This window comes from Electrona antarctica (genome assembly GCF_951216825.1).
Source record: "Electrona antarctica genome assembly, chromosome: 1".
Lineage (NCBI taxonomy): Eukaryota > Metazoa > Chordata > Actinopteri > Myctophiformes > Myctophidae > Electrona > Electrona antarctica.
This window is the reverse complement of record NC_136806.1, coordinates 50,659,367-50,686,021: the sequence shown is the minus strand read 5'-3', so window position 1 is coordinate 50,686,021 and position 26,655 is coordinate 50,659,367. Positions and strand designations below refer to the sequence as shown.

General features: G+C 43.1%; 1 protein-coding gene across 1 annotated transcript; it reads right to left on the bottom strand.

Annotated features, from left to right (window-relative positions):
* Positions 1-26,655, bottom strand: shtn3 (shootin 3; the record flags this gene model as incomplete). Its single annotated transcript, XM_079497257.1, has 17 exons — positions 26,588-26,655; positions 23,362-23,422; positions 13,625-13,719; positions 13,025-13,190; positions 11,923-12,020; positions 11,338-11,419; positions 9,953-10,047; positions 8,321-8,467; positions 6,626-6,779; positions 4,838-5,018; positions 4,507-4,577; positions 4,030-4,133; positions 3,749-3,763; positions 3,511-3,573; positions 3,272-3,401; positions 2,484-2,805; positions 1-154 (listed from the first exon to the last, which is right to left on the bottom strand). Exons 1-17 carry the CDS (start codon positions 26,636-26,638, stop codon positions 1-3), a joined length of 1,989 nt encoding a protein of 662 aa, XP_079353383.1. The 5' UTR covers positions 26,639-26,655.

Below are 26,655 nucleotides of genomic sequence, written 5' to 3'. Positions count from 1 at the left end.
TTAGCATTCAGCATCTGTGTTTCCATTGACTGGGGTGGTATCAGCAGGAAAGCTGGGAGACAGAGTGGTGTGTGTGTCTTCACTTGGATCTGTGTGATTGACTCCATTGGACTGAGCAGAATTCTCAGGGGCCTTCGGGTTGCTTTCACCACTGCTGTGGAGGATAAAGAAAGAAAAAACAAGACCAGTGTGAAGGTTAGTGACCACTTGAACCCAGTGTTGCCAAGTTTGATTATTTTCCGCAACTTTTGCTTTTTTTCCCCCAGAGTTGAAAAAAAAGGAAGAGTTGCGGGTTGTGGTTTTTGGGTCTTGGCAACACTGCTTGAACCTTGAGCATCACTATTCTGAGGGGAACATTTATCAAGCTCACAACACATAGCTTACTTCTTTATCATTTTTATCCCACGATTTTGCAACCCATGGTCCAGGATTACCAGGATTACTGCATGTTTTTTGTGAGGGTACCTACCCTGGGGGACATGGGGAGAGCATGCAAGCTCTTGCATGCGAGAGGGGCCCTTTCGCCAACCCCGCCTTGGGTATGGGCACTGATGACGCGGTGGGGAGACGAGAGCGCACCCACGGCGTCCCCAGCGGAAACCGAACCCAGGACCTTCTAGCTGTGGGGCGACAGCACTACCGACTGTGCCACCGTGCCCCCCACAACACATAACTTGTAGATCTGGTATTTTTGCCAAAATGGTATTTTAGTAGCCAGTCACAATCAATTCACAAACAACTCAGAAGCTGCATCGGATACAATTTATAAGAATCAAACTCTCCATAGTGAATGTTAGACAAACTGCATTGTGCAGGAGGATGCTAAACGCACACCAGTCTTAGTAGTGGTGCCAGCTCACGGCAGAAACAAAGAGCCGATTATTTATTAGAATGCAGAGTAAAAACCAACGTTTCGGCAGTACAACTGCCTTCTTCAGGGTATATGGAAAAACAATTAAAATCACATATATATAGAGCCAGGGCTCAACAGTCAACCAATCACATACTGATAGTGTTGCGGGCAATCAGGATCAGCTGTCTCACATTCCTGGGTTATTAGGGAGGAGTTATACCTCATGAATAGCTGATGAGACTCTGGAAGGTTAATTCCTTGTCACTAAGACAAATAAATCTATCCAAGATATTGTCTATACATTACAGTTTAGGAATATCAAATAGAGATGGAACCACACAGTAAAGAACAACTATACAATACAAAACAGTTCAATCGATCACAAATATATAATAAATATAGAGATACATTTCCATGTCCTGTATTTAACACAAGTCCCCTAAAATAAACTGAATATAAGCCTCTGGTGGGTAGGCCATCTGTGGATCAGAAAGGGGAGAGAATAATAATAGGGTTAAAAAAGTATTTGTACAAAAACATTTTTTAGAATTATTTATTTTTATATTTATAAAAAAGGCTTGAGATCAAAGTCTACATTTAGGCCAAATGGGGACAATGTTTTTAGAGACTGAATCCAGAAAGCCTCACGTTTTAACAACAACTTGTCGATGTGTCCCCCTCTTCTGGGCACAGAGACGTTTTCTATGCCAATATAATGAAGAGAAGAGACAGGGTGGTTGGATTCCACAAAATGTGCGGCAACAGGATAATTCATATTCTTGCACCTAATAGTGCTGCGATGCTCTGCTATGCAAGCTTTAAGTTCACGGGTAGTCATACCCACATATGCCTTGCCACACGGACATGTTAATCTTGTGTGAGGCGTTATGAATTTGGGTGTTAGAATAGCCCCGTTCTTTAAATTTAGTCTGCATATTAGTTAAATGCCGGTTAAGATCAGCGGGTTTACTGCAGATGCGCTTCACTCTACAAAATTGGCTGTAGGGAAGGCTGTTTTTTAGAGGCAGGGGATGACAGCTGTCTGCCCTCAGTAGGCTATTTCGATCAGTAGGGTTTTTGTATAGGTCAGTGTAAAGAATATCATCTTCTCCCCTGGTGATCAACAGATCCAAAAAGTTTAATGAGTAAGAATTTCAAGTGATCTGAGCATGAATTGACAAACAAGAAAAAGTTCTTGAGTTGTTCTCTTGTGCCTTCAAACAAACTTGAGACAAACTGCATTGACATTAGTGTGCAAGAATTCATTTGAATTCGGCCTGGGCGGGTTCGACTCCCGATCCCGACGGCCCTCACTCCATGTCACCCCCCCATCTCTCTCCCCCATTTCCTGTCAGCCTACTGTCTGTAATATAAAATTAAGGCGAAAGCCGCAAAAAATAAATAAAAAATAAAATAATTCATTTGAAGCTTCAAATGTATAAAAACTGTTTCTGAAAGTAACGTGTTACTCCACATTGAGCAATTGTAAAAAAAAAAAAAAAAAAAAAAAAAAAAAAGAAAGGGAAAAAAAAGAAAAAGGATATACACTGTAGATACACTGTATGTTCCAAACACTTTGTACAGGTTTAGAATGGGCCGTGTCTGTGTGCGAGTGAGCGTGACAGCATACCTGACAATACAGCCATTGGGGACCGGAGATCCGGGGGCTCCTTTCTCACACAGAGAGCTCCTCTGAGAAGATCCAGCAGATCTTCTCTGCTCGCAAGAGGCCACTCTGGATTCTTTGCCCGTGTCTGCACTCCTCCGCCTGGCAACCACCGGGCCTGGCCCTGCCCTCCGTCTCTGCGAGGGGCTGCCAGTACTGGGCCCCACGGGGTCGGAAGAGGGAGGGGTCAGACCTACAGGCCCCTCTGGCTCCTTGCCGGAGTCTGTGCTGGTGCGCCTGCCATTCAGGCTGTCAGAGGAGTGACTCATCTGGGCTTCCCGCAAATCTGAGAAAAGGCGGGGAAGGAGCGTAATTTTTATTTTGAGTGGTGCAACCACTCCCTTACGGAGCTATGTGTTTATGTCTATGCTCGCCACCATCTGGCGGAGTCAGATTAACAGTATATAGCAACTAACTAGAAGTTAGTTGCTATATACTGTATACTATATACTGTATAATTAGAAGTTTTTCAGAAAATGTTAGTATTTAGAAGGCGTTTTTAGAATCGGCCTCAGTCCTGAGCTAGTAATTAATTCATTACAATTGAGGCATTTAGCAGTCACTCTTAATCCAGAGCGATTTACAGTACAGTAAGCAAGAACAAAAAAATCATGTTCATGAGTTCAAACCCGGATTGTGAATTGTTCTTACCTATGTACATCCTCTCTGTTTTCCCCTCCCCGTCCCTTCTTCACTTACAGTACTATATTATCATTAACTATGTTTTACTGAGTACGGTAAAATGGGTGTACCTCCAGAGCCGGGCTCTCCTGCCTTGTTGCGCCTGCGCCGGAGGATCACCTCCAGCTCACTGTCCTTCTTCCCTGGAGGGGAGGGAGCCGGCTCCTGAGACCCACGACTGGGGCTCCTCTTTACTGTTTCCTAGCGTGGAATAGATTGTACGATATGTACATTACTCTGCACAGAGACTATATACTATGTTGTAAGCTTTTATTTCTTGCCTTGCCCTCGTGTCAGTTAATTTTCTCACCAGAATTCCTTTCAGTTCCTCCATGGCACTTTCCTGTGGTTTCTCCCCAGATACTGGAGTTACCTGGAATTAGTTTACAAGAATTCTTATTATAGTTTTATAATATTTGAATAAGCGCAACAAATTACATATTTGTGACCATGACCACCAGAACTATATTGCCATGATTAGATAGGGATGTCTTATTTCTCAGATGACCTCACCATCACAAGATAGACGTAGGTGTCAATATACTCACTTTTACGGTGATCCTCTGGCAATGTCGATTGATGCCACAGGACAATCACGGGAAGGGAATAGAGGAGAGTAATCAGTGTGAGTGCACTAAACCTTTAATAAATCTTGGTCCCTTCAATGTGTGTGCATTTTCTTGACATTGGAGCGAGGAGGACGAGTACTGAATAATAAAGCATAGGTAAATACAATAAAACAAAAAACCAAGCAGCAAAATTAGTTCATTGAGACACTGAGACATAGTTGTCAGTCTCATCTGACCCATCACTCCTCTCAAGAACTCACCTTCTTGTCCTGCCCCTTGACAGGCCTGAGGACCACACCGAGTTTGATCCTCTCCATCATCTCATTCACTGCCTTCGACTTCACCTCTGCTCCACCCTCACCATCTGGAACGCGCAGAGAAAGAGGTGGGGGGGGGGGGGTGCAAGGCAAGAGAAAGAAGAAATGGAAAGAAAAAGAAGAAGAAAGACATGTGAGGATATAAGTATAATAAGTGTTAAACAGGAAGTAGGGCAAAGTAAAGTGGAAATGCATTTTCAGAACATGGCTTAAATTACAGCAATGTTTCTCTCCCAGACTACTGCTAGTTCTCTATTCTGGTTCTGGTAGTTCCTCTTCATTCACCTGGTGTGTCCAGACCAGAGGGGAGATCTACTCATGCCAAGGTGGCCTATAGTGGTTAGAGTGTTCTGTAAACATAAGGTCCCATTTTGATTCTCATAACAAAATAATGAGACAGAATACCAACGTGAAACGCACCAGGAGACTGCTCTGTCTTCGGAGAACCCTTTGATCCCTTAGAAGACTTCCGCATGATGGCAATCAGTGAGCTGTTCAATGGAAGGGTAGAGAGAAAATAAGTTCATTGCATTTTTCTCATTCAAATATTGATACCACGAAAATATGTTACAACAATTATTATATTGTTTCTGTTCAGTATCAGTTAAAGGTAAAATGTAATTAAAAACAAGATAATTATGGACAGAGAGAGAGAGATACAGAGAGAGAGAGGTAATTAAACCAAACGCACTACACTCATTCACATAAAAACAAATTGAGTTGTGCATCATGCATCCTTGGGCTCCCTTACCTGAGGGGGTTGCAGCGTGATGGGGGAGGGGGTGGCGGAGGGGGAGGGGGAGGAGGAGGGGGTGGAGGCGGCTGGGGAAGGGGGGCCGGGGGAGGGGCGGCGGCCCCAGCTGGAGGGGGCGGGACGCAGGCCTCTGTCGCCATGGCGCTGCAGCTGCTCTGGGCCTCCTCCAGGTCTCGGACTGCGTATGGTAAGAGGAAGAGAGAATGGAACCGGGCCGGGGTTACACTTTAACACTGATTGAACAATTGATGGAAAACTTTATTAACAGTTTGTAGAATAAGCCGAGGGAAATTCAATACAAGGTCTGCTAAGAGGATTAAAAAAAACCAACAAAGCACTAAGGCTTGTTTCCATTGTATTTGTGTTAGCCATGGACCCCCCATTTGACAAGATTTTGTGTCAGGGTCCCCCTTTAGCTTTGTGTCGATAAAACCTTTCAAGATCATTTCAAATGTTAGATTGTAGATCTCTATCTTCGGCTATTTGATAAATAGCCGAAGTAGATGAATAGCCGAAGTAGAAAATAGGATTCAAATATTTTATTTTGAAACCAAATTGGCTGATTTAGCTGGGGACTCCCTGGAACCCCTGGGGGTCCCCAGAGAACCACGGCTAAACATGATGTATAGGTCATGATAGGGCAGCTGCCTCCCATTTAAAATGAGGTTTCTTTGTTAGATTGAAGGAGGAAGTGGTACAGCAACATTAGAGGGTAATTCATACCCAGGTAGAAGTAATTGGATCTGGACCTGTTCTGTGATGTGATACACACATACAGAAACAAATGAATTCATGCATATCGTAATTGTGTTTTGTTCTCACCAGGTAACGTCTATTTATGTATCTATTTACTTAATGCATTAGGATGTGTCACTTATTGTAGTCAAACATGGTTGTAAAATGCAACTGGTATTTCTTCTGAACCATGACAGCACCCTTCCACATTGCTGCATTTTCTTCTCATGGAATTAACCGTTGTCAATAAGTAGCTAAACCCAAGACACAAGGGGAATGATTTCAAAATGACCCATTTGAAAGCAACAGACAGCTGTTATACAGCACACAGGGGAAAGATCTGCCTGTTTGCCAGATTGATGGTGCCAGCTGCTCCAACCGTCTACACTGGCTAGGAAGGAGCAATGGAATAATAACTGTGAATGGTACAAGCCATTTAGGTCACTGGAGAAACAGTTAAAAGCCTGATCTGGTGTGCACCTTGTACTGTTAATAAAACTGTTAACAAAGTAGCAAATTAAACCCGGAGAGATAATGTAGTGGTTAAATCCATGTGTGCCCCTGTGTGTGTGTGTGTGTGTGTGTGTGTGTGTGTGTGTGTGTGTGTGTGTGTGTGTGTGTGTGTGTGTGTGTGTGTGCGTGTGTGTGTGTGTGTGTTTGTGTGTGTTTGTGTGGTGTCCGTCTTCTAATTTCTGCACCTCTAGTGTGTGTGCGTGCGTGCGTGCGTGCGTGCGTGCGTGCGTGTTTTAGAATGGTGCATTTATAAAACACATTTCTCCAAAGTGCTTTTCAATGTGATACATATAATTGTACAGTTTGTACATTTGTTTTCATTTTTTATTTCAAATTGACTTCATGTTTTTAATTTCAGTTTGTTTTAATGTGTGAGAATCACTGGTTTAAACAGCATTAGGAAACAAGCCCAAATAAGCGACTACACTTTAGAAACAAGCCCCAAAAAACCGCAAGCCGCAATTTACAAGCAACTTTACAGAAAAAACAAGCCCAAAGTCGCTTATAATAAGCGGACATGGCAACACTGCTCCCAACCTTTGTTCTCCAGCTCTGTGTTCCTCCTCTCTGCCTGCTCCAGACGTCCCTCACACTCCTTCTTCTCCACCTCCAGGAGGTCCAGTTGTCTCTGCAGAGCGTCCAGCTCCACCCTCACCGAGCTCTGCTCCAACTCCCTCTCCAGACTCTGCACCTGAAATGCACATTCGATAGAAAGACTAAAATCCCATCCACGTTCGGATGGAGAAACCTCTGCAAATATCTATTTCACACAAGCCGGTGAAACAGTGTAATTGTACGTTACGGTTTCAGTCCTGTGCATAATGGACACTACAATACCGCATATTGCTCGATCCTTCATGCTGTCCAGTTAACCACAACACACCATAAACAGTAAACACACAATAACTCACACATTCACACAAGGGAATCATTCTTAGAGGGGCATACATGTTTAAACACACAGGCACAGAAGATAGAGATGCGATTAAGGTTTAGCTAGACCTAGGCAGTCTGTCAGAATACATGAAATTATACAGAATGTGTTTTTGTCTTTTCAAGGAAGACAGGGTTCTGATAATTCTCTCGATGAGGGATTGCATTTGTGCAACCAAGCTGCACCAAGTAGTGAACGTGTAATGAAAAGAGATCAGTCATCGAAGACGTCAATCACCAGCCAAATGATCTCTCTTGATCCAATGGCATTATAAGAACTGACATGACAGTTTGTGACGCATCTGCATATGTTTAAAAACATACATGAAATGCACACAGCCACACGCACACACACACAGTCATACATACAGCAGATGCACACATGCATGCAATTTGCTCCTAACCAGAGAACACACATATCCTCCACGCTGTACGTATGCACGCACACGCACGCGCGCACGCACGCACGCACGCACGCACGCACGCACGCACGCACGCACGCACGCACGCACGCACGCACGCACGCACGCACGCACGCACGCACACACGCACACACACACACACACACACACACACACACACACACACACACACACACACACACACACACACACACACACACACGATGAGCCAGTACAGTAATACAGTCCTGCCCTATAAATTCTGTTAATGGTGCAGTCTGTCATGCACACAAGTCTTGATGATGTCAGTTGTGTCTCCTGTGCATTTCAGCAGATTACAGTGGCTCTACAGAAGCCCTTGTCTGCTAACTTCTCAAGATCAAGTTCCAGATTAACCACTTGAACCCTACCATCCCTATTCTCACCGGGGGACATTCCCCGGAAAATAGCAGATCAGCTATTTTCGGTAGAAAAGAGATTTGGTGTAGAGGCGAAAAGAGAGCGGACCATACAGAGCTGACACATGTCAACTATGTATTAGGGTGTAAGTACTTCAAGTCAAACACGCTTTGTAGCACAGGAGACTGTGGTGATATTGGACTGCCTCTTCTCCTTTACGAATCAATATGAACTCAAGGCCATGTTCTGGCCCGTTGTTGTATAACTGTCTCAATCGACCAAAATTATTCACAGTAGTCACAGAGCAGTTCACTTCACAAGTGCTCTTTGCTCCCCAAAGAGGAGTCAAGTCACCATATCACACAAGAGCAACATGGCACCCTCTCTCTCCCTCTCTCTCTCTCTCTCTCTCTCTCTCTCTCTCTCTCTCTCTCGTATATAACTACATGTATTTCTTCACGCAGTGAGGGCTGCCTCATGTGTCTCCCGCACGCCGCACCTTTTGCTGATGCTGCAGCCTCTCCTCCTCCAGGCTTTTGTTAATGTCGGCCACATCCTCCAGAGCTTTGAGAAGCTGCACGCTGGGTTCAGAGTTCTGCATCAGGATCATACTCTGCCTGTTGGCCCCTTTCTGTTTTACCAGCATCTGCAGGAGAGGTGGGGAGGGAGGGAGGGAGGGAGGGAGGGAGGAACAGAATGATGTGTGAAGGAGAGATGTAACGGGTGGAGGAAGTGTTAAGAAGAGAGAAGCGGCTAGCTCGCATCCTCCACAGAAATGTACCCATCAGTGCGTGCGTGCGTGCGTCACTAGGGTTTATCTTCATCTTCGAGGTCTGTTTGCTTTTGAGGTCAATATATTGCACCCTTCTTGAATTCAAGACAATCGATAATCTAAGTTATTCATGCACACATTAATTACCAGCCGCAGAATGTGGGTCACACAGTATAGACTAATTGCAACATCACTCACTCATCCAACTGTAAAACTTGGGCTTTAAAGATTGCAGCATTCACCTGGCAGTCTGCTGCATGGAAGTACAATCAACGTATTGTAAAATCAGGTAAGCTGATTCTGCACCAGGCTCTCCCCTGTTTTGTCTGCATGTATGCTTCATATACACACTGAGAACAGTGTGTTTTCGCCCCCTTAATCAGTGGTGTGATATTAATATGCTCCCCTGCAGAGCCACACGTATCCCTGCTGTTCTGGTGTCAGATCCTGACACAAACTCCCCCCGGTGCCTCCCCTGTGATCCTCTCAGATTTCTTTCTTCCTATCAGAGCTGTCTTTTTGTGCAAATCTCAAGTAATTCGAGATTCAACAGCACAGAAAGTGTGTGCAAAACAAGAGGCTAGTGGGCCTGTCACAGTGATAAAATAACAATGTTCTTTGAATGCAGGCCAACTTAAGTCTGACTAAAAGTCTCACGTCTACAGCTCTGCTTCCTATCTGAATAAAATGAACAGTATATTGTTGGGAGAGAGAATTGTGGTCCATTTTCACCACATAATATACATAGGCCTACTAGGTGTCCACAGAGTATACTTGATAACGTGGTAACGTGGTAATCTCCCACGTTACATTGGTTCTAAATTTGAACTTGTCCAAAACTCTCTCAACCTCAGATCAAATGCTTGGTTACGCTATGTCGTGCCCCCAACAAAATCTGAGGCTGGAAAAAAAAGCATTGCTTATTTCGGACCCTGGTCTTGGAATGACCTACAGACCAGACTCAAACTGGCTGCTGTGATTCCCCTAGTGAGCTTTAAAAGGATTGCCATGGGCACACTTCCCATACATTGCTCCTGCTTTGACGTATAGCAAATGTCTGCTTGCTTTTTAGTCTACTAGCAATTTCCGTTGCTTAGTTTTTATTTATTAGTCCTTATTGGTTGCGTTACTAAACGTTCCTGTTCTCCCTTTGAGCTTCTTCGGTAGTGGGTACTGTATTTATGAGCATTGTATGTCCTGTTTTTTGTTGTGTATTTTTTTTGTTACTGGCAGAGCTGTGTCACTTATTATGCCTCTTGTCTTGGCCAGTTCACACTTGTAAAAGAGACTTCAGTCTCAATGTGGTTTTTACTGGTTAAATAAAGGTTAAAAAAAAAGAAAATAGTGGGATGTTCCTACCTCATGTGCATAGGTCTCAGCCTTCACTCTCAGGCTCTGCTCCAAGTCCAGCTGGTCCTTCATCCCGTCATATTCATGGGCGGCCAACATAGACACTAGAGAGACAGAGAGAGAGAGAGAGAGAGAGAGAGAGAGAGAGAGAGAATTGATGGCAATTATAAAAAATAATTAAATATGAATACATTATTTGACCAATAGAGACCCAACTTTATCCAATCATACTGCTACATATTCACAACAAATAAAGACAAACATAACGCCTCGTCTCTCTCCTTGAAGCTTTATCGCAATTTTAAACCACTTTAGTCGAGCACAGGGTAAAACGCAGAAGAAATGTCAAGTGGCCATAACCACTTGCCCAAATGTGTTGACATCATCACATTTGTGATGACAGCTATGGCCATTTTAGCCCCAAGGAGTGTTTTTTGTGCAAAACTAACTTGGAATGGATACATCATCATGAAAACCCCCTAGTTTGACACGTCACATGCTACTTAAAGCATGATGACATTTCGTTTTTTTGAGTGGTGTAAACCACTCCTACAACTGGCTTTTGTGTGCAGAAAAAAATGACCATGGTTGCTATGTTCAAAATAATTTCTGACGTAATTAAATCACACCCGGGTGAACTGGATGACCGTAGCAACCGTGGTCATTTTCTCTGCGCAAAAACAGCCAGTTTTGAAATCACATCCAGGTGTGATACATACATTTATCAAAAATGATAGCTTTTTTTACTTAACATATTTTGTGTGATTTCATTACGTCAGACATTACGTCAGACCACAGCTGATCATGCTATATAAAACCTTACACCACTCAGTTCACACGGGTGTGATTTTTTCCTTATAGGTTGTTAATGGTATGGTCACATATTATGCCATTTATAGAAATTGCTCAACATATGCAAGTTAGCATCCATCAGTTTCTAAATGCTGGGGTGGGTCCCCAGCATTTAGAAACTGATCAACATTTCTAGCATAAAAACATTGGTGTACTCAACATGCCTGGGTTCACATTCTGGCAGACTATATGGGGAGGATTTCAGTGTAATATGTACAGATATTCGGGTTTTCTAGTAGTGTATGTAGTCTATGTACGGAATTGCTAATCCGTGTTATTTCACCGTGTTTGGGTGAGACCGGGTTGCCATGGCAGTCGGTGTGTTAACATTATAGGCCATATATATAGTTTAAAAGGCAGAAAACTAACATTGGTAACAGTCAATGTAGTATCTCCACAGTGCATGAAAATCAGAGCATTTTCAGTGGCAAGTTTCTGCATAATAATATGGGCTTATGTTCAGTTGTTCAGCTATATGACTCATCTCCGGGTCTCAATCCAGTTGGAAACCTCTGCCGTGTGTTCTCCTGCATGAGACTCACCTCTGTTGAATCTCTTGATGGTCTTGTTCTGCTCTTCGATGGTTCGGTGAAGTTCCTTCATTTCTGCTTGCTCCTTCTCCGACTGTGAATGCAGAAAAAGAAAAACGACAAGAAATTAGCTGCAGACACAGACAGGCACAGACAGGTTATATACAGCCAGACATCTTCAGAGCCACACTTTAAAAATAGCATTTCATAAGACAGATATCTTTGTTTATTTTTGTCAGTACTACGACCAAAAGATTGGGTATATTAAAATGGTTGGGTTTCAGCAATATTCCGCAGCCATATAAAACCTTTGAATTGATCAATTGTGCTAACATTAAACGTTTATTACCCTCAAATTAGCATTGCTTTCATACAATTATTAATGTTACATTTACAGAATTGTACGAACACTCATTCTGTGCAGTAAACTCATTTTGCTATTGTAGTTGTGCTACCTAATAAAATCTATGTATAAACAATTAAACATCTTTCCTGTTACACACGTTCAATTATTTCCATTACATACATTTTGTCTCTTGCCATCAATGCCATCATCATATCATTACCACCTTCTATTTTATTTTTCAAAATCCTCACCTGTGACGTGAGCTCCTCTATCTGTCTCTGCTGGTTATGTATCTGGCAGACATATTGTTTCTTCTCCTCCAACAAGTTGCTGACAGTCTCACATAGCTCTGAACAAAGCACAGAAAAGATGTTGGTAAGTCTTTGGAAATCATACCACCAGAGTAGGTTCAATTCAAAATCACACCTACTGATACCTGTAGCTAACTGTTTTGGATATATTTTCATATTTTGTATTGATCACATACCCATCGTGTATATGCCCTGGGTGAGGGGAGTAATACACGCTCAGAGTGGGTGATAAGCAGTATCAGCCTCTGGGCTGTGCCACCATGTACTGAACTATCACAGCGACCTCATGGTTGAGTAGTCACTGGAGTTTATCTGAACCAAAACAGAGTGGACATCAATACAGTATGGGATTGTGGAAAAATCCTTATCCAGCGATAACAAAATGTCCCTAAATTCGTTTTGGGTCTGAGAGGCAAATCTCATCAAATGGTGGTCTGTCTGTGGCTCTAACGCCAAATAAATAATAGACCTTAACCCATTTAGATCTGAGGCCAATTCTACAAAATGTCTTCTAAATCATGACAGTTTTCTGAAAAACCTATGTTTCTATGTCAGTGGTTCTCAAACTATTTCATGTCAAGGACCCCAAAAATTATGTAATTGACCGCCGATACCCATTGGAAAATATGTTGTTCCAGGGACACCCCTAGAAGCAAAGATATGAGTTAAAAACGTTCACTGTGAAAGACTATAATTCAAAGATTTGCGGCACATCTTCAAGATTTTTCAAAAATAGCAGATCTACGAGCTCGTCGCGCGGCACCAAGCTGTACTTCCTGGTTGCCAAGGATCTCTTTTTCTACTGTGGCGCGAAATGCGCATTTGACTGGCACTGGCCTTACGATCCCGGCTAGTGTAATACGGGAGGTAACGTGTTAATATGAAAAGGGTTGAAAAGCACTGTGTTATGTGAATACTATGTCCAAACTTTAACCTGTTAGGGTGAATACTGTCCTGTACCTTTAACCTGTTGCTGGTACTGTGTGAACGTGTCAGGACTGTGGTTGTCCTGTACCTTTAACCTGTTAGGGTTGTCCTGTACCTTTAACCTGTTGCTGGTACTGTGTGAACGTGTCAGGACTGTGGTTGTCCTGCGCCTCTCTGTCCTCCTCCTGGGAGATGCAGTCGGAGATGCTCGGCAGCAGTTCGTCCAGACATGGCCGAGACGACAGGCTCAGGTACTTCAACTTCCTGTTTTCACAGTTGAGCTGGAGTGCAAAGGTCACGGAGTCGTCGTGGGCAATAACGATGAATGAAAAGTATTGAAAAGCAAAATGTTACGATTGTACAATATATCTCCGTCAATGCCAAAACCCTGACCTGAATTTCTGGCCTCTAAATAATTTCATGGAAGGAGGTAGAGCCCGCACAAAACACATGACATTACATATTTTTACACTAGACATAACATGTACAAACTACAGGATGTAATTTTCCGGATTATAATGTTTCCAATACATATATGATATAAATATATAATATATGTGTTGGAACAGGTCTGCAGAGTCATTCTGAGTCATCCAGTCAATCTGTCCATTTTCTTTCTTTCTCCTTCAGACAGCAGGACCCTGGGCTAATCTAATATTATTGATTAGCAAGTGTGTGTGTGTGTGTGTGTGTGTGTGCGTCAGCAGTGTGTCACCTTTGTGGCCAGGGCTTCTGCATTCTCACGGCATGACTTCTCAATCTCCAGCTGAGTCTGCAAAACGCTCACCTCCTCAATCACCATCTGGGACACTGGACACACACACACACACACACACACCACACCACACCACACACACACACACACACACACACACACACACACACACACACACACACACACACACACACACACACACACACACACACACACACACACACACACACACACACACACACACACACACACACACACACACAGAGACAAACAAGGCAATAAACGGCATGTCCACTCCACACTTGTAATGTCTGATCCTTTTGTACGTTGGTGTATTAGGGGGGTACACTTGTATCTACTTCCCAAAGTAAGTTGATGCTCTTACTGTACATACTTCCAATGACAGAGCAAGAGCAGTAGATTACAGAGCAGTAGATTACAGTGTTTTGAACAAATGAATCCATGACCTCTCTACAATTATCACCCATGGAAAACAGAATCTTACCCCAAATGAGTCATTTTTCTATGTGCGAATGTTCTCTTCACGCTTTTCTCCCCTCAGCCTATTGTATTTCTCCCTCTCCTTCCCTCCCTCTCTCCTTCCCTCCCTCTCTCCTTCCCTCCCTCTCTCCTTCCCTTTCTTCTTTTTGCCAGGAGGTGCTTGAAAACTACATTTGCTACTACCTCTAGAAGCGACCGTAGCGGACACTTTTTCATGATTGGCTGCCTCGTCTCTAGGCTGCCTCTAAGCCAATGGGAAACGTACCCATAGTCTGAACGGCATAAATCCCATACTCTGAACGCTGCAATGTGAAGCTGTGAGCTGAGGCAGAGGCTGCGGCACACACACTGATTATACCGTAGATGTTCATAAACGAGAGCTTTCTGCACCTGGTAGTTATGACTGAGTCATTCTTGTTTCTCTCTCCTCCTCACTCTCTCCAATGTACAACCAACTCCTTGGCTCTCCCTTCATTTCTCTGCCTCCGTCTCGCATGTCCTCTCCTTCATTGTCTCTGCGGGTTCCTGTCCACCTCTCTTCCACTCCCTTCCTCACTCCATCCATCACTCCGTTTTCCCCTCCTCTTTCCATATCCCCAATGAGAGTTTCAGTTTTCAGCGTGGCAACCAGGATGCTACCAGGGGTATATCACGGCCATGTGGCTGAGGAGACCAGTTCATATTTCAGTGAGCAGGAAGAAGCTTCCGTTAACCATCCATTAACAGAGCTTCCTCTGGCTAGGAACACACGCTTCCAAAATGGATTAAATCCAGTCTTCTGCCATGGCCTGCCCTGCTGGAAACCCTGAGCCACTGATAGTGTTTTGTGGTAAGGCTCCCCCCCCCCCCCCTTTTCGTCCGTTTTTTTCAACAATAACTCAAAAAACTAAATGATAATATTAATACACAATTTGCTGGTGACCTTAACAAACAATAACGGCCTGGGCCATGGCTCAGTGGTCCCGGCACCTTGGCTGGTAATCCAGTCTGGCAGTGTGCCGCGGGCTCGACTCCCGATCCCGACAGCCTTTACTGCATGTCTTCCCCCCATCTCTCTCCCCATTTCCTGTCAGCCTGCTGTCTGTCCCTCCATAAAATATATAAAATAAAGGCGAAAGCCACAAAAAAAACATTAAAAAAATAAAATAATAATAATAATAACAAGCCTAGTAAGTATACAACAATGAACAATTTCACTACCACCTTTTTATTGCTATGCATCACATAGAAAACACCAATTTAACCCCTAATTACACACCGCCTACCCGGCACTTTTGGTGTGGAGAAGATTGGTTGTTAACCTGCCGTGTGGTCGAGCTCTGCCTGTAACTGGAGCTGTTGTGACTAACCGACTGACTGCCCTCTCAGCAGAGGATAGGTTTTCATAGGAGGGTGACGGGTGACGGTCAAGGGGGTTGCAATGGGACAGAATAGTAGCCTATAGCTTAGCTATAGAGACAGTCCTGTTAGCGGACGGTCACAGGTTCAATCTGGAGTGGCCAATGACGTGTGGCCGTCAACACGTGTACTGTATGTCCTATAACTGTATTTTTTAAGATACTTAAACCCTAAAATTACCACAGACAGACAGACAGACAGACAGACAGACAGACAGACAGACAGACAGACAGACAGACAGACAGACAGACAGACAGACAGACAGACAGACAGACAGAACTAGATAGAGATAAAATAGCAGTAAGATTTTAAAGTCTGACTGAAAAAAGAAGACATTGCGACTTTGCGAGAACACCATCATGACAAAGAGTCTTCATTTGTGTCGAGCAAGCTTGCGGGCCTGCTGACCCCATTCCAATATTGCACTCTTCATTTCAGGTAACGGCTGATGTGCTTGTGGGCTAAATGACTAATGTTTCTTTGTCTAGCTGTATCGCCTGAGCACACACACACACACACACACACACACGCGCACGCACGCAGGCACTCACACACACAAACACCTGTATCTGTGTACACACACACACACACACACACACACACACACACACACACACACACACACACACACACACACACACACACACACACACACACACACACACACACACACACACACACACACACACACACACACACACACACACACACACACACACACACACACGCATATAAATAGGCCTACTCTCCCACCAATGCCAATAAGCAAGACCAGCAATTTCTACAAAGCCATTGATGTAATATGCATGAATACAATTCCCTTTGGAGTAGGTGCTTTTGGCAAAGACACCAAACTGAGCAGTACTACATCATGAGTATCCTAGGGCTGTCCTCGACTAATCCAAACAAACTGTTTAATCATCTATGAGAGGACAGCCAGATTAAAAATGGATATACTGTACATACATTTCAGAACACATTTGAATAGCCAATTTTAAGGTGGGAAAACATTTTTAGGGAGGGTTTCCCCCCCCTCCCTAAAAGGCCACAATACTGTAATACTGTAACAGTATGACATCATATGGCATTTGGAAACACAATTATGGCATTGACATTTGTGCCAATATAGACACAGACATGAGTAAGTAGACCTAGGTAGTCGAGGGGACACAACAAATTGCTCCCTAAAGAAATGTGCCACATAGTTCAATTCCCAAACCTCGACTGACAGGTGCAGTACATCTTGTTTTCCAAAAAGCTCATAACTTCTTCTAAAATGGCATGTTTCTGTTCTTACAGTAACTTGCAAATACTGTACTGTACTGTACTGTACTGTACTGTACTGTACTGTACTGTACTGTACTGTACTGTACTGTACTGTACTGTACTGTACTGTACTGTACTGTACATAAACTTGCATGTGGGCAATATTCTATTCTATTCATGCACAAACACACGCACTGACAAAAAGTAACACATTTGACCAATCTGGCCCCTGACCTAAAATTAGTTTGACATGCAGCCCTGCTCTAAGGGCTCTAACTGTCTGGCTAAAGGACGGTCACAGGTCAGGGGAAAAGGTGCAGACATCGCATAGACATACACTGCTTTTCTATTCTATTCTATTCTTTTGGCACAGCGTCATTGTTTAATGCTATAGAACAGGGGTGGGCAACTTTGACGATGGCGAGGGCCACTATATTTCCACACTCACTCTAGAGGGAAAGTAGCTGATGTGCAAGCTCAAAGCGCGGCGCAGTGCGACGTGTTTTGAGCTTGTAGATAAGCTATTTTTGCTATTATTTGAATTGAATTCCTGATTATTATTATTTTTTTAAGATATTTTTTGTGGCTTTCGCCTTTAAGGGATAGGTATACAGTAGGCTGACAGGAAATGGGGAGAGAGATGGGGGGTGACACGCAGTAAAGGCCGTTTTGGAATCCTGAAAAGTAAAAAAGATTATCGAATTTCAAATGCATTTAGTTATAGTTATGTTAACTTTATGAACTAAATACAAATACATTGGACATAAAAAACAACATTTTATTACTACTCATTAAGGTACTAATTTCGACTGAAGTAATTAAAGCGGGTCATGTTTGCAAATCAATAATATATCAGTATTCTGATATTAACCTGAGGGCCATAAGTGAAGTTGGGGGCTGCTATAGAACACCAGAGCTGATAGAAAGCCTCTTTGGTGGTGTTGCATGTCATAAACAGATGATTAGGGGATTAGCAAACTGTTAGTCATATTCACCCTTTTGTTATGCCCAAATAATAATAACCCTGTTTAAAAATACCTGACAAAAACAGATTAGGAGATTATCAACAACCTCCAACTAAATTGAGAATACATTTGACGGTCTCTGCCAGTCTCCTTTTGGCAGACAAGAAGCCATGATTTTCACGTGTTACTGCAGTATATTTTCAATTAATTATTTCTTCTTTGAAGGGAGCATGTTAAGGGCCACTCACACCGAGCACTATAACAATAATAACTATAACTATATCACTATACCTTTTTGAGGATGTGCATTGACTGCATTCTGATCCCCGCACGCGCACATGCACACGCACACGCACATACACACACACACACACACACACACACACACACACACACACACACACACACACACACACACACACACACACACACACACACACACACACACACACACACACACACACACACACACACACACACACACACACACACACACTTTCATTTTTTTAGGGCAATTCTAGTCTAAAACTCTAATTGGCTGGTGATTTAGTTTACTCCAGAGCCATTGAGAGAGAGAGAGTTAAGACACAGTTAAGACACACACCGACTTCCTTTGTAAACTAAGAATAGTCACATAATATTCAATATACAGCAATTTATGGATTTTCATCAGTATCTTCAAGGCAGGTGCTACTGATAGAACGTACAGTTCCCTGGGAGGATCGCATAGAGTAGGCGAACGAGCGGAAGCGGTCAAAGTACCAGGAGCTGGTGGAGCGATGCCAAAGAAGAGGTTGGAAGGCACGCTGCGAGCCCATTGAAGTGGGGTGTAGAGGCTTTGCTGGCCGCTCACTGTGCAAGGTGTTCACGCTACTTGGCATCATGGGGGCTGCAAAAAGGAAAGCCATCAAGTCCACCATGGAGGCACCAGAGAGAGCCTCTAGATGGCTTTGGATCAGGAGGAGCGATCTGTGGGCCAATGCTACTGGGACACAAGCCAGGGTCTGATCATCCCTGGCCAGGTCACCTGAGGGAGGGCGTATGATTGTTGAAAGACCCGAAACGCCTGATGATCTCAGGAACATCACTGAAGATGTGTCCCAGTCCCAGTGCATCTTAGGATGTATCTTTCATTCATTATGGTTCAGTGTGCTCAGAGATAATAACAATAACAAGAAGAATGTAGAAGAAACCCTTGCCATGGGGCGACCATAGTTTCCATTTACTCAGGTACTGTACTTGGTGAGGTATTTTGACTTTACTTGAGTATTTACAATGTCACAATGTGTCCTGATGATGTGACGCATTGTGAGCTTAGATCTGCTAAATTCAAAAGATGTTGTAAACTTGAAGTACTTTTACTCAAGTGCATTTTGAATATGGGACTTCTATTTGTAACAGAGTTTGTCTACATTGCAATATTGATACTTTTACTTACAAGTAAAACACTTCTTCCATCACTGCTACCGAGTAATTCCAGTGTTTAATGTTCTTAATAGATGTATTATGTGTGTGTTTGTGTGTTGCGGCAAGATAAAAGTCTTGTAATACTGTGCTCTTTCAATGGGTCTGGTCTACTTTATTAATAGCCACTTTGGCAGCCTGGAAGGTAGCCAATGCATTACTTGGTGGTCCTGTTCTACCAAAATAACCTTGTTTGGCTTGAGGTATTATACTGTATCAGACAACATTGGCGAGTGGATTTTGGGATAAGTCAGTAACAGCAGTCACCAGTAAAGGAACGTTAGCTTCCCTCTCTACCAACAAAGGATTCTAGTAAAAACTGAAAGCAACAGCCATGGGTAGTAAGACCAGTGATGCATTAGCCGCAAAACACTGACCCAGAACTACCGTATGAACAATACTGTAGGTAGCCTAAGTGCTGCCACAGGCTTTCAGTACTAAGTACAGAAGAGCAAATAAGTAGGTCTCACGAGTACATTGTGCTTCAGGCAGTTTTTTTGTGCAGAAACACAGAATTAAGTCGCAATAGTTACAAAAGGTTTAGATATTTTTTTGCAATATCGAGGTCTATATAGGTGTAATATTCAACTTGATAATCAAGTTTTGTGTTTGTTGTGTTAGTTGTTCTTTGACTTCCTCAAAACACCTCCTAGACATGTGGTTGCTATAAATATGTGCAGGCACACTTGCAGAGACATCTCTTTTGAAAATGACTCGCATTGTAGTTGCAGTAGGCGTCATAGGTGGCATAAATTACAGACTATAAGCTGCAGAGATAAGCTAAGACTGCTTCCATGGAGCAGACAAGCTCATGTACTGTAAAGCCACTACTGTGAGGAGGTAAGTAGGCCAATCTTCCTTGACATTTGCAGCGTCACACTCCCTGTTACTGCTGCTATGCTGTATCAAGGCTCAGTCTGTCAACAAGACAGTTCATAGCAAATCATAGTTAAGGAGATGTTTTCAGTGCACACAGAATATGAATCAGTGCTCCTGTGCCACTATTCAGAAATATCCATTCTCTAGTCTAGGCTCGCTGGCCAGTAGTTTGACACCCCTGCTTTAGAGTTTGAAATTAAAATGAGCTTGAAATCAAGTGTCCTTTTCACAAAGTTAATTCTACCCTCATTGAGCGGAGTAAAAAGTGTCCATCAAATATGGAGTAGCAGGTAGAAAGGCCTTTTGAAAGACGCGACAATAGACACAGCGGAAGGCAGCGAGGCGGCCCCCCTCATTTTCTGCCACTGAATAATTCATAGGAGAAGATTTTAATAATTCAGTGAAATAACATGATGAGAGCGACTGCTGTCTTCATCGGTGACCGCAGGCCTCTGGGGTGAGGTAATGACTGGATAAAAGCATGAATGAAATAATAAGTCCATGATGTTTTAAATTATTATATCATAGCCACTGAGAAGAGGAATCATCAACAACTCGAAATCCAAATTACTAAATGATGGAATGTGGAAATAAAAGCCAATGTCATACAGCTGGCTAGTGCAAATTATTAAAGGATTTGTTAACTATACATCTTCATTGTGGATTTCATACAAGACTGCCAAGTATGTTCTTCATTAGTTTCAACAAATACTGCAGCTGATGGGGTCAAGATTTTGGATTTATGATGTTCCAACCCAATGAACAGGCTTAGGTAGAAACTGTGATGCAAGTACATTGCCACACCTGTCTTCGCTTCGGTCACAAGCTGAAAAGTTGGCATTCCTCAACAAGAAACGGATTTTCCAAGGGAATTAAGCTGACACTGTAAGTCGTTCTGGATAAAAGTGCGAGCTAAAAGTGCCTAAATATATGTAAAGTACATATGAAGAGATGTTCAAGTGGAGTTTGCCTGGTTCTACAGTTACCAGCTGAACAATTACCATCATGATGCTTCACTCAATTGCACACAGACATGCCGCTGAAAGCAGAGAACGCTGCCTTGCCAACTGTAGATCGACACAAAACTGTCGTGCTCTCGTGTTTCCTGAACCCAAGACCTCTGCTTTGACGCCTTCTCTACCAAATGCGCTTTCAGACAACTCAAAATTTTAAATGTTTTGATTAAAATGGCCAAGAAAGGCATCTGTATGTTAAATATTCTGCAAATATATTTGTCTCACCTCTGAGAATGGTCATCAGAAAGATCAGCAGCTCCAGTGATACTGCCTTCCTTCTAACCCAGATCAATTGTTAATACTGAAGGTTAAGAAGACTAGTATTACATCACCTGCTGTTGGCTGGCAAGAAGGGTTATAAGGTGACCAAAACACAAAGTCAAGTCTTTGGTTGGCTGTCTGACTTGGGAGTAGTCACGGAAACTGAAGCCCCCACCCAAAAATCCCCTAACCCATCCATTCAGAGGGTGAGGTGTTGGCGGTGTCATCAGGAGAGAGGTGTGGAATAAGGTGCAAAGGGGAGGAGTGAGACAACGATATAGGAAGTCAAGGTGTCAGTGTGTCACTGGGGATAGATGAACCCAAGCCCTGTATAATGGTAGCCTATAGAGCAGGGGTGCCCACACTTTTTTGACCTGCGAGCTACTTTCAAAATGACCTCTCAACAAGATCTACCCACCAAAAAAAGTATTATCCCTTGTTGAAAATGTACTAGCGGCACATTTGGGATGGGAATGGATGGAATTGGTAGGGGGTTTTATATGTAACTTCATAATGTAACTGACGTCTATGCTCAACACTCTTGAAAACAAAGTATTGCATTGCGGGTGTGAGCTGACAGGCCCTTTTTGATGTCAATCAATCAAGTCACCTTAATTCCAAGGGGCAGATGCCAAAAATACTTTTACAGGCATTTTTAGGGGCATGTCATGTGATCTACCTGCACAGGACTTTTCTGTTTGGATGTGGGCTGTCAAGGCCAGAAAGTAGGCATTCCTGCATAACTTCCGGGTATAATGATGATGTCACGCGCATACCCTCTATAAGCCCTACACCAAAACTGAAATCTGACGTGACGGCACACTTTAAGTAACTTAATGGCATTGTACCTTGACAGATGAAAAAAAGAAAAAACACCAAGAAAAGATTCACGTATAAAGTATACAAAACCAAATCATTGCGTAAAATCAAAGCTGTTATCTCATCATATCTTAACGATTCTCCACCTGTGGGCAGAGGCCCATTGGTGTACCGTGAGGATATACAAGTGGGCCCCCAAATAATTGGCCAAACACTATGATTATATTAATATATCATTAATATAACAAAATAATGCTAAAAGAAATGTCATGTTTCCTTTAAAAATCACACCCATGTGAAGTGAGTGGTGCAACTCCGTGTGGGGGTCCCCGGGGGGTCCCCGGAAGTTCCAGACCCACAGGAACGCGGCCAAGGTGCCGGCCCGGTTCCGGAAAGATGCCCCGCGTCCGAAACGGTCGAGAAATTACAGAGTTACCATGTGGGGGTCCCCGGAACATCCAGACCCCCAGGTACGCGCCCAGGGGGCCGGGCCGGTTCTGGCGAGCCGCCCCGCATCCGAAATGGTTGAGAAATGACAGTTACCGTGTGGGGGTCCCTCTAATGTACTGTACTGTACTGTACTGTACTGTACACCCCAAATCATCATAGTTAATGTGCGTGCGTGCGTGCGTGCGTGCGTGCGTGCGTGCGTGCGTGCGTGCGTGCGTGCGTGCGTGCGTGCGTGCGTGCGTGCGTGCGTGCGTGCGTATGTGCGTGCGTATGTGCGTGCGTGTTAGGCTGCACAACACTTGGTTGTGAAAACCAACAACAGGCTACAGCGTTATTTTCGTGCTCGGACACAGCCGGAGACACAGCCAGGGACACACATAGCTGTCTATAGGAGTGGTTGCACCACACCAAAAAAATACTTTTTATTGTGATAAATGACAAAATGTATATTTATTGATCCAAACCAGAACACAATCGATTGATTGATCATCAAAATAATATGCTCTGAAAATGAATTTACCTGCTAAGTGGTCAGATGGGTGGGCCGTGAACGCTTTTGAGATTTTCAAGTGGGCCCCGATCCAATAAAGGTTGAGAACCACTGTCTTATCCGGTCAATGGTCATGTAATGTAAACCATACGTTCAGGTTAAACTATTATGTGTATTGTGTACAGTCTTCCCCCCTGCAATGCTGATACATGTGTGCATTGAACTCACCTCTCTTGATGTGTTTGAGCTGTCTTTCAGCCTCATCCCTCTCTTCTGTCAGTCTGTCACACTACAAGGGGAGAGAACAGAGAATAAGGTCAACAGACTGTAGGCAGGCTACTGAGACCATCAGAATGCAATTACATAGCCACGCTGTGACTGAGTACAGACAGGGAGCAGAAAGGTGCATCTACACAGACATAATATGCAGGCGCAATTTAGGGACTCTAGTTATTTATAAGGAGCACAGCTAAGTCTTTGCCTGTGAACGCCCAATTCAAATAAGCGTGATATGTTCTTGGGAAGATTGGGCCATGGGCTGACAAAGAACCTAAGGCAGAGCATGATTTAGAGATTGTATTGTTTAACCACATGAATCCTAGCATCCCACAGAGGTTGACACTAAGGTTTCAGAAGCCCTTGCCCGGTCCTGTCGGGCAAGTACAGGTCAAGTTCTACTTTCCCGAAAAGTAAATAAATGTAATGCTAAATCCAATCGATAACAGTCGAGTGACGACAGTCACTTTGAAAATCTGAATGAGCTACTTGTAAAAGGTTAGCATAATTTGTTCTTCACGAATAACCAATAATATTTAATGAGGTCAGTTGCTTCCCCATTCAAACGCACTTCCCGTCGGGCAACCTGAAAGCAAACTCTTCCTTGCCCGAATGTTTTATTTACTTGTAAATTGCCACGTGAAGTCGGACAACCATTAGTGTCAAGTTCTGTCAACCCCTGGAATCGGGGGTAGCCTATTAATAAACTCAAAAGGCATCTTGTTCATCTAGTTTGATATTTAAATTCAAAGTTATGTCAGTATCCACTACACAGATAACAGCGGAACAATCATTTTGTGACCTCAACACATATTTTATATTTTTATTAGATATGATCTCATCATTGATATGTTTTATAATACTAGAGGTTCGGGCGCTATGCGGCCCTCACATCTACAGTTCACAGTCACACCAAACTATGTGATTATTTCTAATTCCTATTCTAGTTGTAAACTAGATAAAATTACTGTTCAAATACATTTGAGATGCCCGTTAGGAATGATGCCTATGGGATACAATGCCCGTTGGCAGCAGCAGTTACGCAAGTCCCTCCAGGTATGCAATGCCAATACCTGTTGTTGTAACTGTTATACCCATTGTCATACGCGAGACAGACAGAGACACAGACACACACAGTCACACACACAGTTTCTGTGCATTTATAGATAGATTTAGAACCACTTAAACACTATACTTTGTTGCACATTAAATAGTACAAATTGCAGATCTACAAGCTCACAACTTTTGCATGTGAAGTTCATGTGAACTTGTATACTTGTATGCTGAATATTTGCCTCTTTTCAATGTTCTCCTATTAACGTATGTCAGGCTCGGAATATGGACTCTGGAGTTCATGAGCTTCAATACATTATTATAACCTCATCATTTGCCTATCTGGCTCACTAATGAGTGTAGTACTGACCATCTCCAAGGGCTGCAAATGTTGCATGATGGCCTTTTTGAGAACACAGAAATCCTATTAGCTCTGACTGATAACATATCATCTTCATCTGATTCTGCTGTAGGCCTATAGGGGCTTTCTACTAGTACAATGTGATCAGTGGTCCTAAGTGGGCATACAGGCATACATGTGGGCGTATACAGGTTTTCACTAGGACCCAAGTGTTGTGTAGACCAGTGGTGCTCAACCTTTTCAGGCCGCGACCCCACAAAATAATCATATTTGACATTTGATATATTCAAGTCTTTAGTGCTTTTTCTGGTTTTATATCCTCGTAGCAGTTTTTGTATTGATCTGTACTTTTGTTGAAATGTACCCATTCTTCATACTGAAGAATAAAATGTTCAATCAATCAATCAATCAATCAATCAATCAATCAATCAAACCACTGGGGACTCCCTACCCTGTCAAGCACTTGGAATTGAAGGAGTTGAGGCATTACATTTTGTGTGACTCGGTTTCCACAGAAAAATATTGTGAAAATAGCAGATCTGAAGGTGCTTGTACGGCTACTAAAAAAATTAATTGTCTCTTATATTATATATAGCCTATATATATATATTATATCTGTCCAATGTTTGATCCGTTTTTATAGTATCGTTTGTTGGTTACGTTTGATCATGTGGGGACCCCACTGGGGTCCGCAACCCACATGTTGAGAACCACTGGTGTAGGCCAGTATCAGTGACTGATACAGTAGAGATTGACTGCACCTTATTTAGACACATTAAATATATATACACATGTAATGATGCTCTTGTCTGCAACCTAATGTTGCGACCTACTTTTTTGTCCCAATTCTAAGTGGGCATTTGCAAGCAACGCGTTCTAAAACATTCAGAGGTAATGGGAAGTTGTAGAGTGACCCCTTAGCCTACATCAGATAATAACAGGATATATAAAGATGGGGAAGTAGTAGCTCTGGTCCACAGCCCAAGCATTAGGGCTATGGACCAGAGCTAGGGAAGAAGTAGTAGCTACACGGTTATCATTATAACATTCCAATTATTCTACAGCAATAATTGGCTAGAAAATATTTCTTCCTCTGTCCTCTTCATTATCTCTGTCCTTCCTGCCCAAGAGCAGAACACAGACCTGGCCTGGGAGAAAGCACATGGCCCACTTTCATCCACCTAACACACTGTCAACTCTGATAAATCCCTGAAGGGTGGAGGGAGGGGAGCGTGCACCATTTGAGGTTAGTGAGTTCACAAGAAAAGACCCATGCAGGCAGCTCAGACAGTGGCCTATCAAAGGTGTGATGTGAGTGACTGTGAGCCGAGCTTTGTAGAGAGGCAAATTAGGCTAGCCAGTGCATCAATAATAGGTCCAATTCAGTCCACGCTGCATAACTTTAGGACCGCTGGATAAGAAGACAGATATACACCCCACTTCAGAGCACCAAAGGCGCACAGGCCAGCATTCGGTGCACTACAATTAAAATACATCTGAAAAAGGAACCATATATAGTCTCGGGCTACTATTTCTCAGGCAGGTTTATATGCCTGTGTAAATGGCGAGACTATAGGAGCGACAATTTTAGGGAGGGGTCAGTCAGCTCTCTTCCATTAAAGCGACTATAATAAATAAGAGCAAAGCCGGCTGGCAATAAGAAAAAAAATAAGAAAATATGTAAAAATAAACTTCACATTTATATCTACAGCAGGCTACTATACAATATCAGTGAGCACAAATTTAAAGATATCATTTCTTTACCTCTATGTGGATCTGTGGTGGTGGGTCTCTCTCATCTCCGCAGCCCTCCATCTGCGCTGATGAACAGG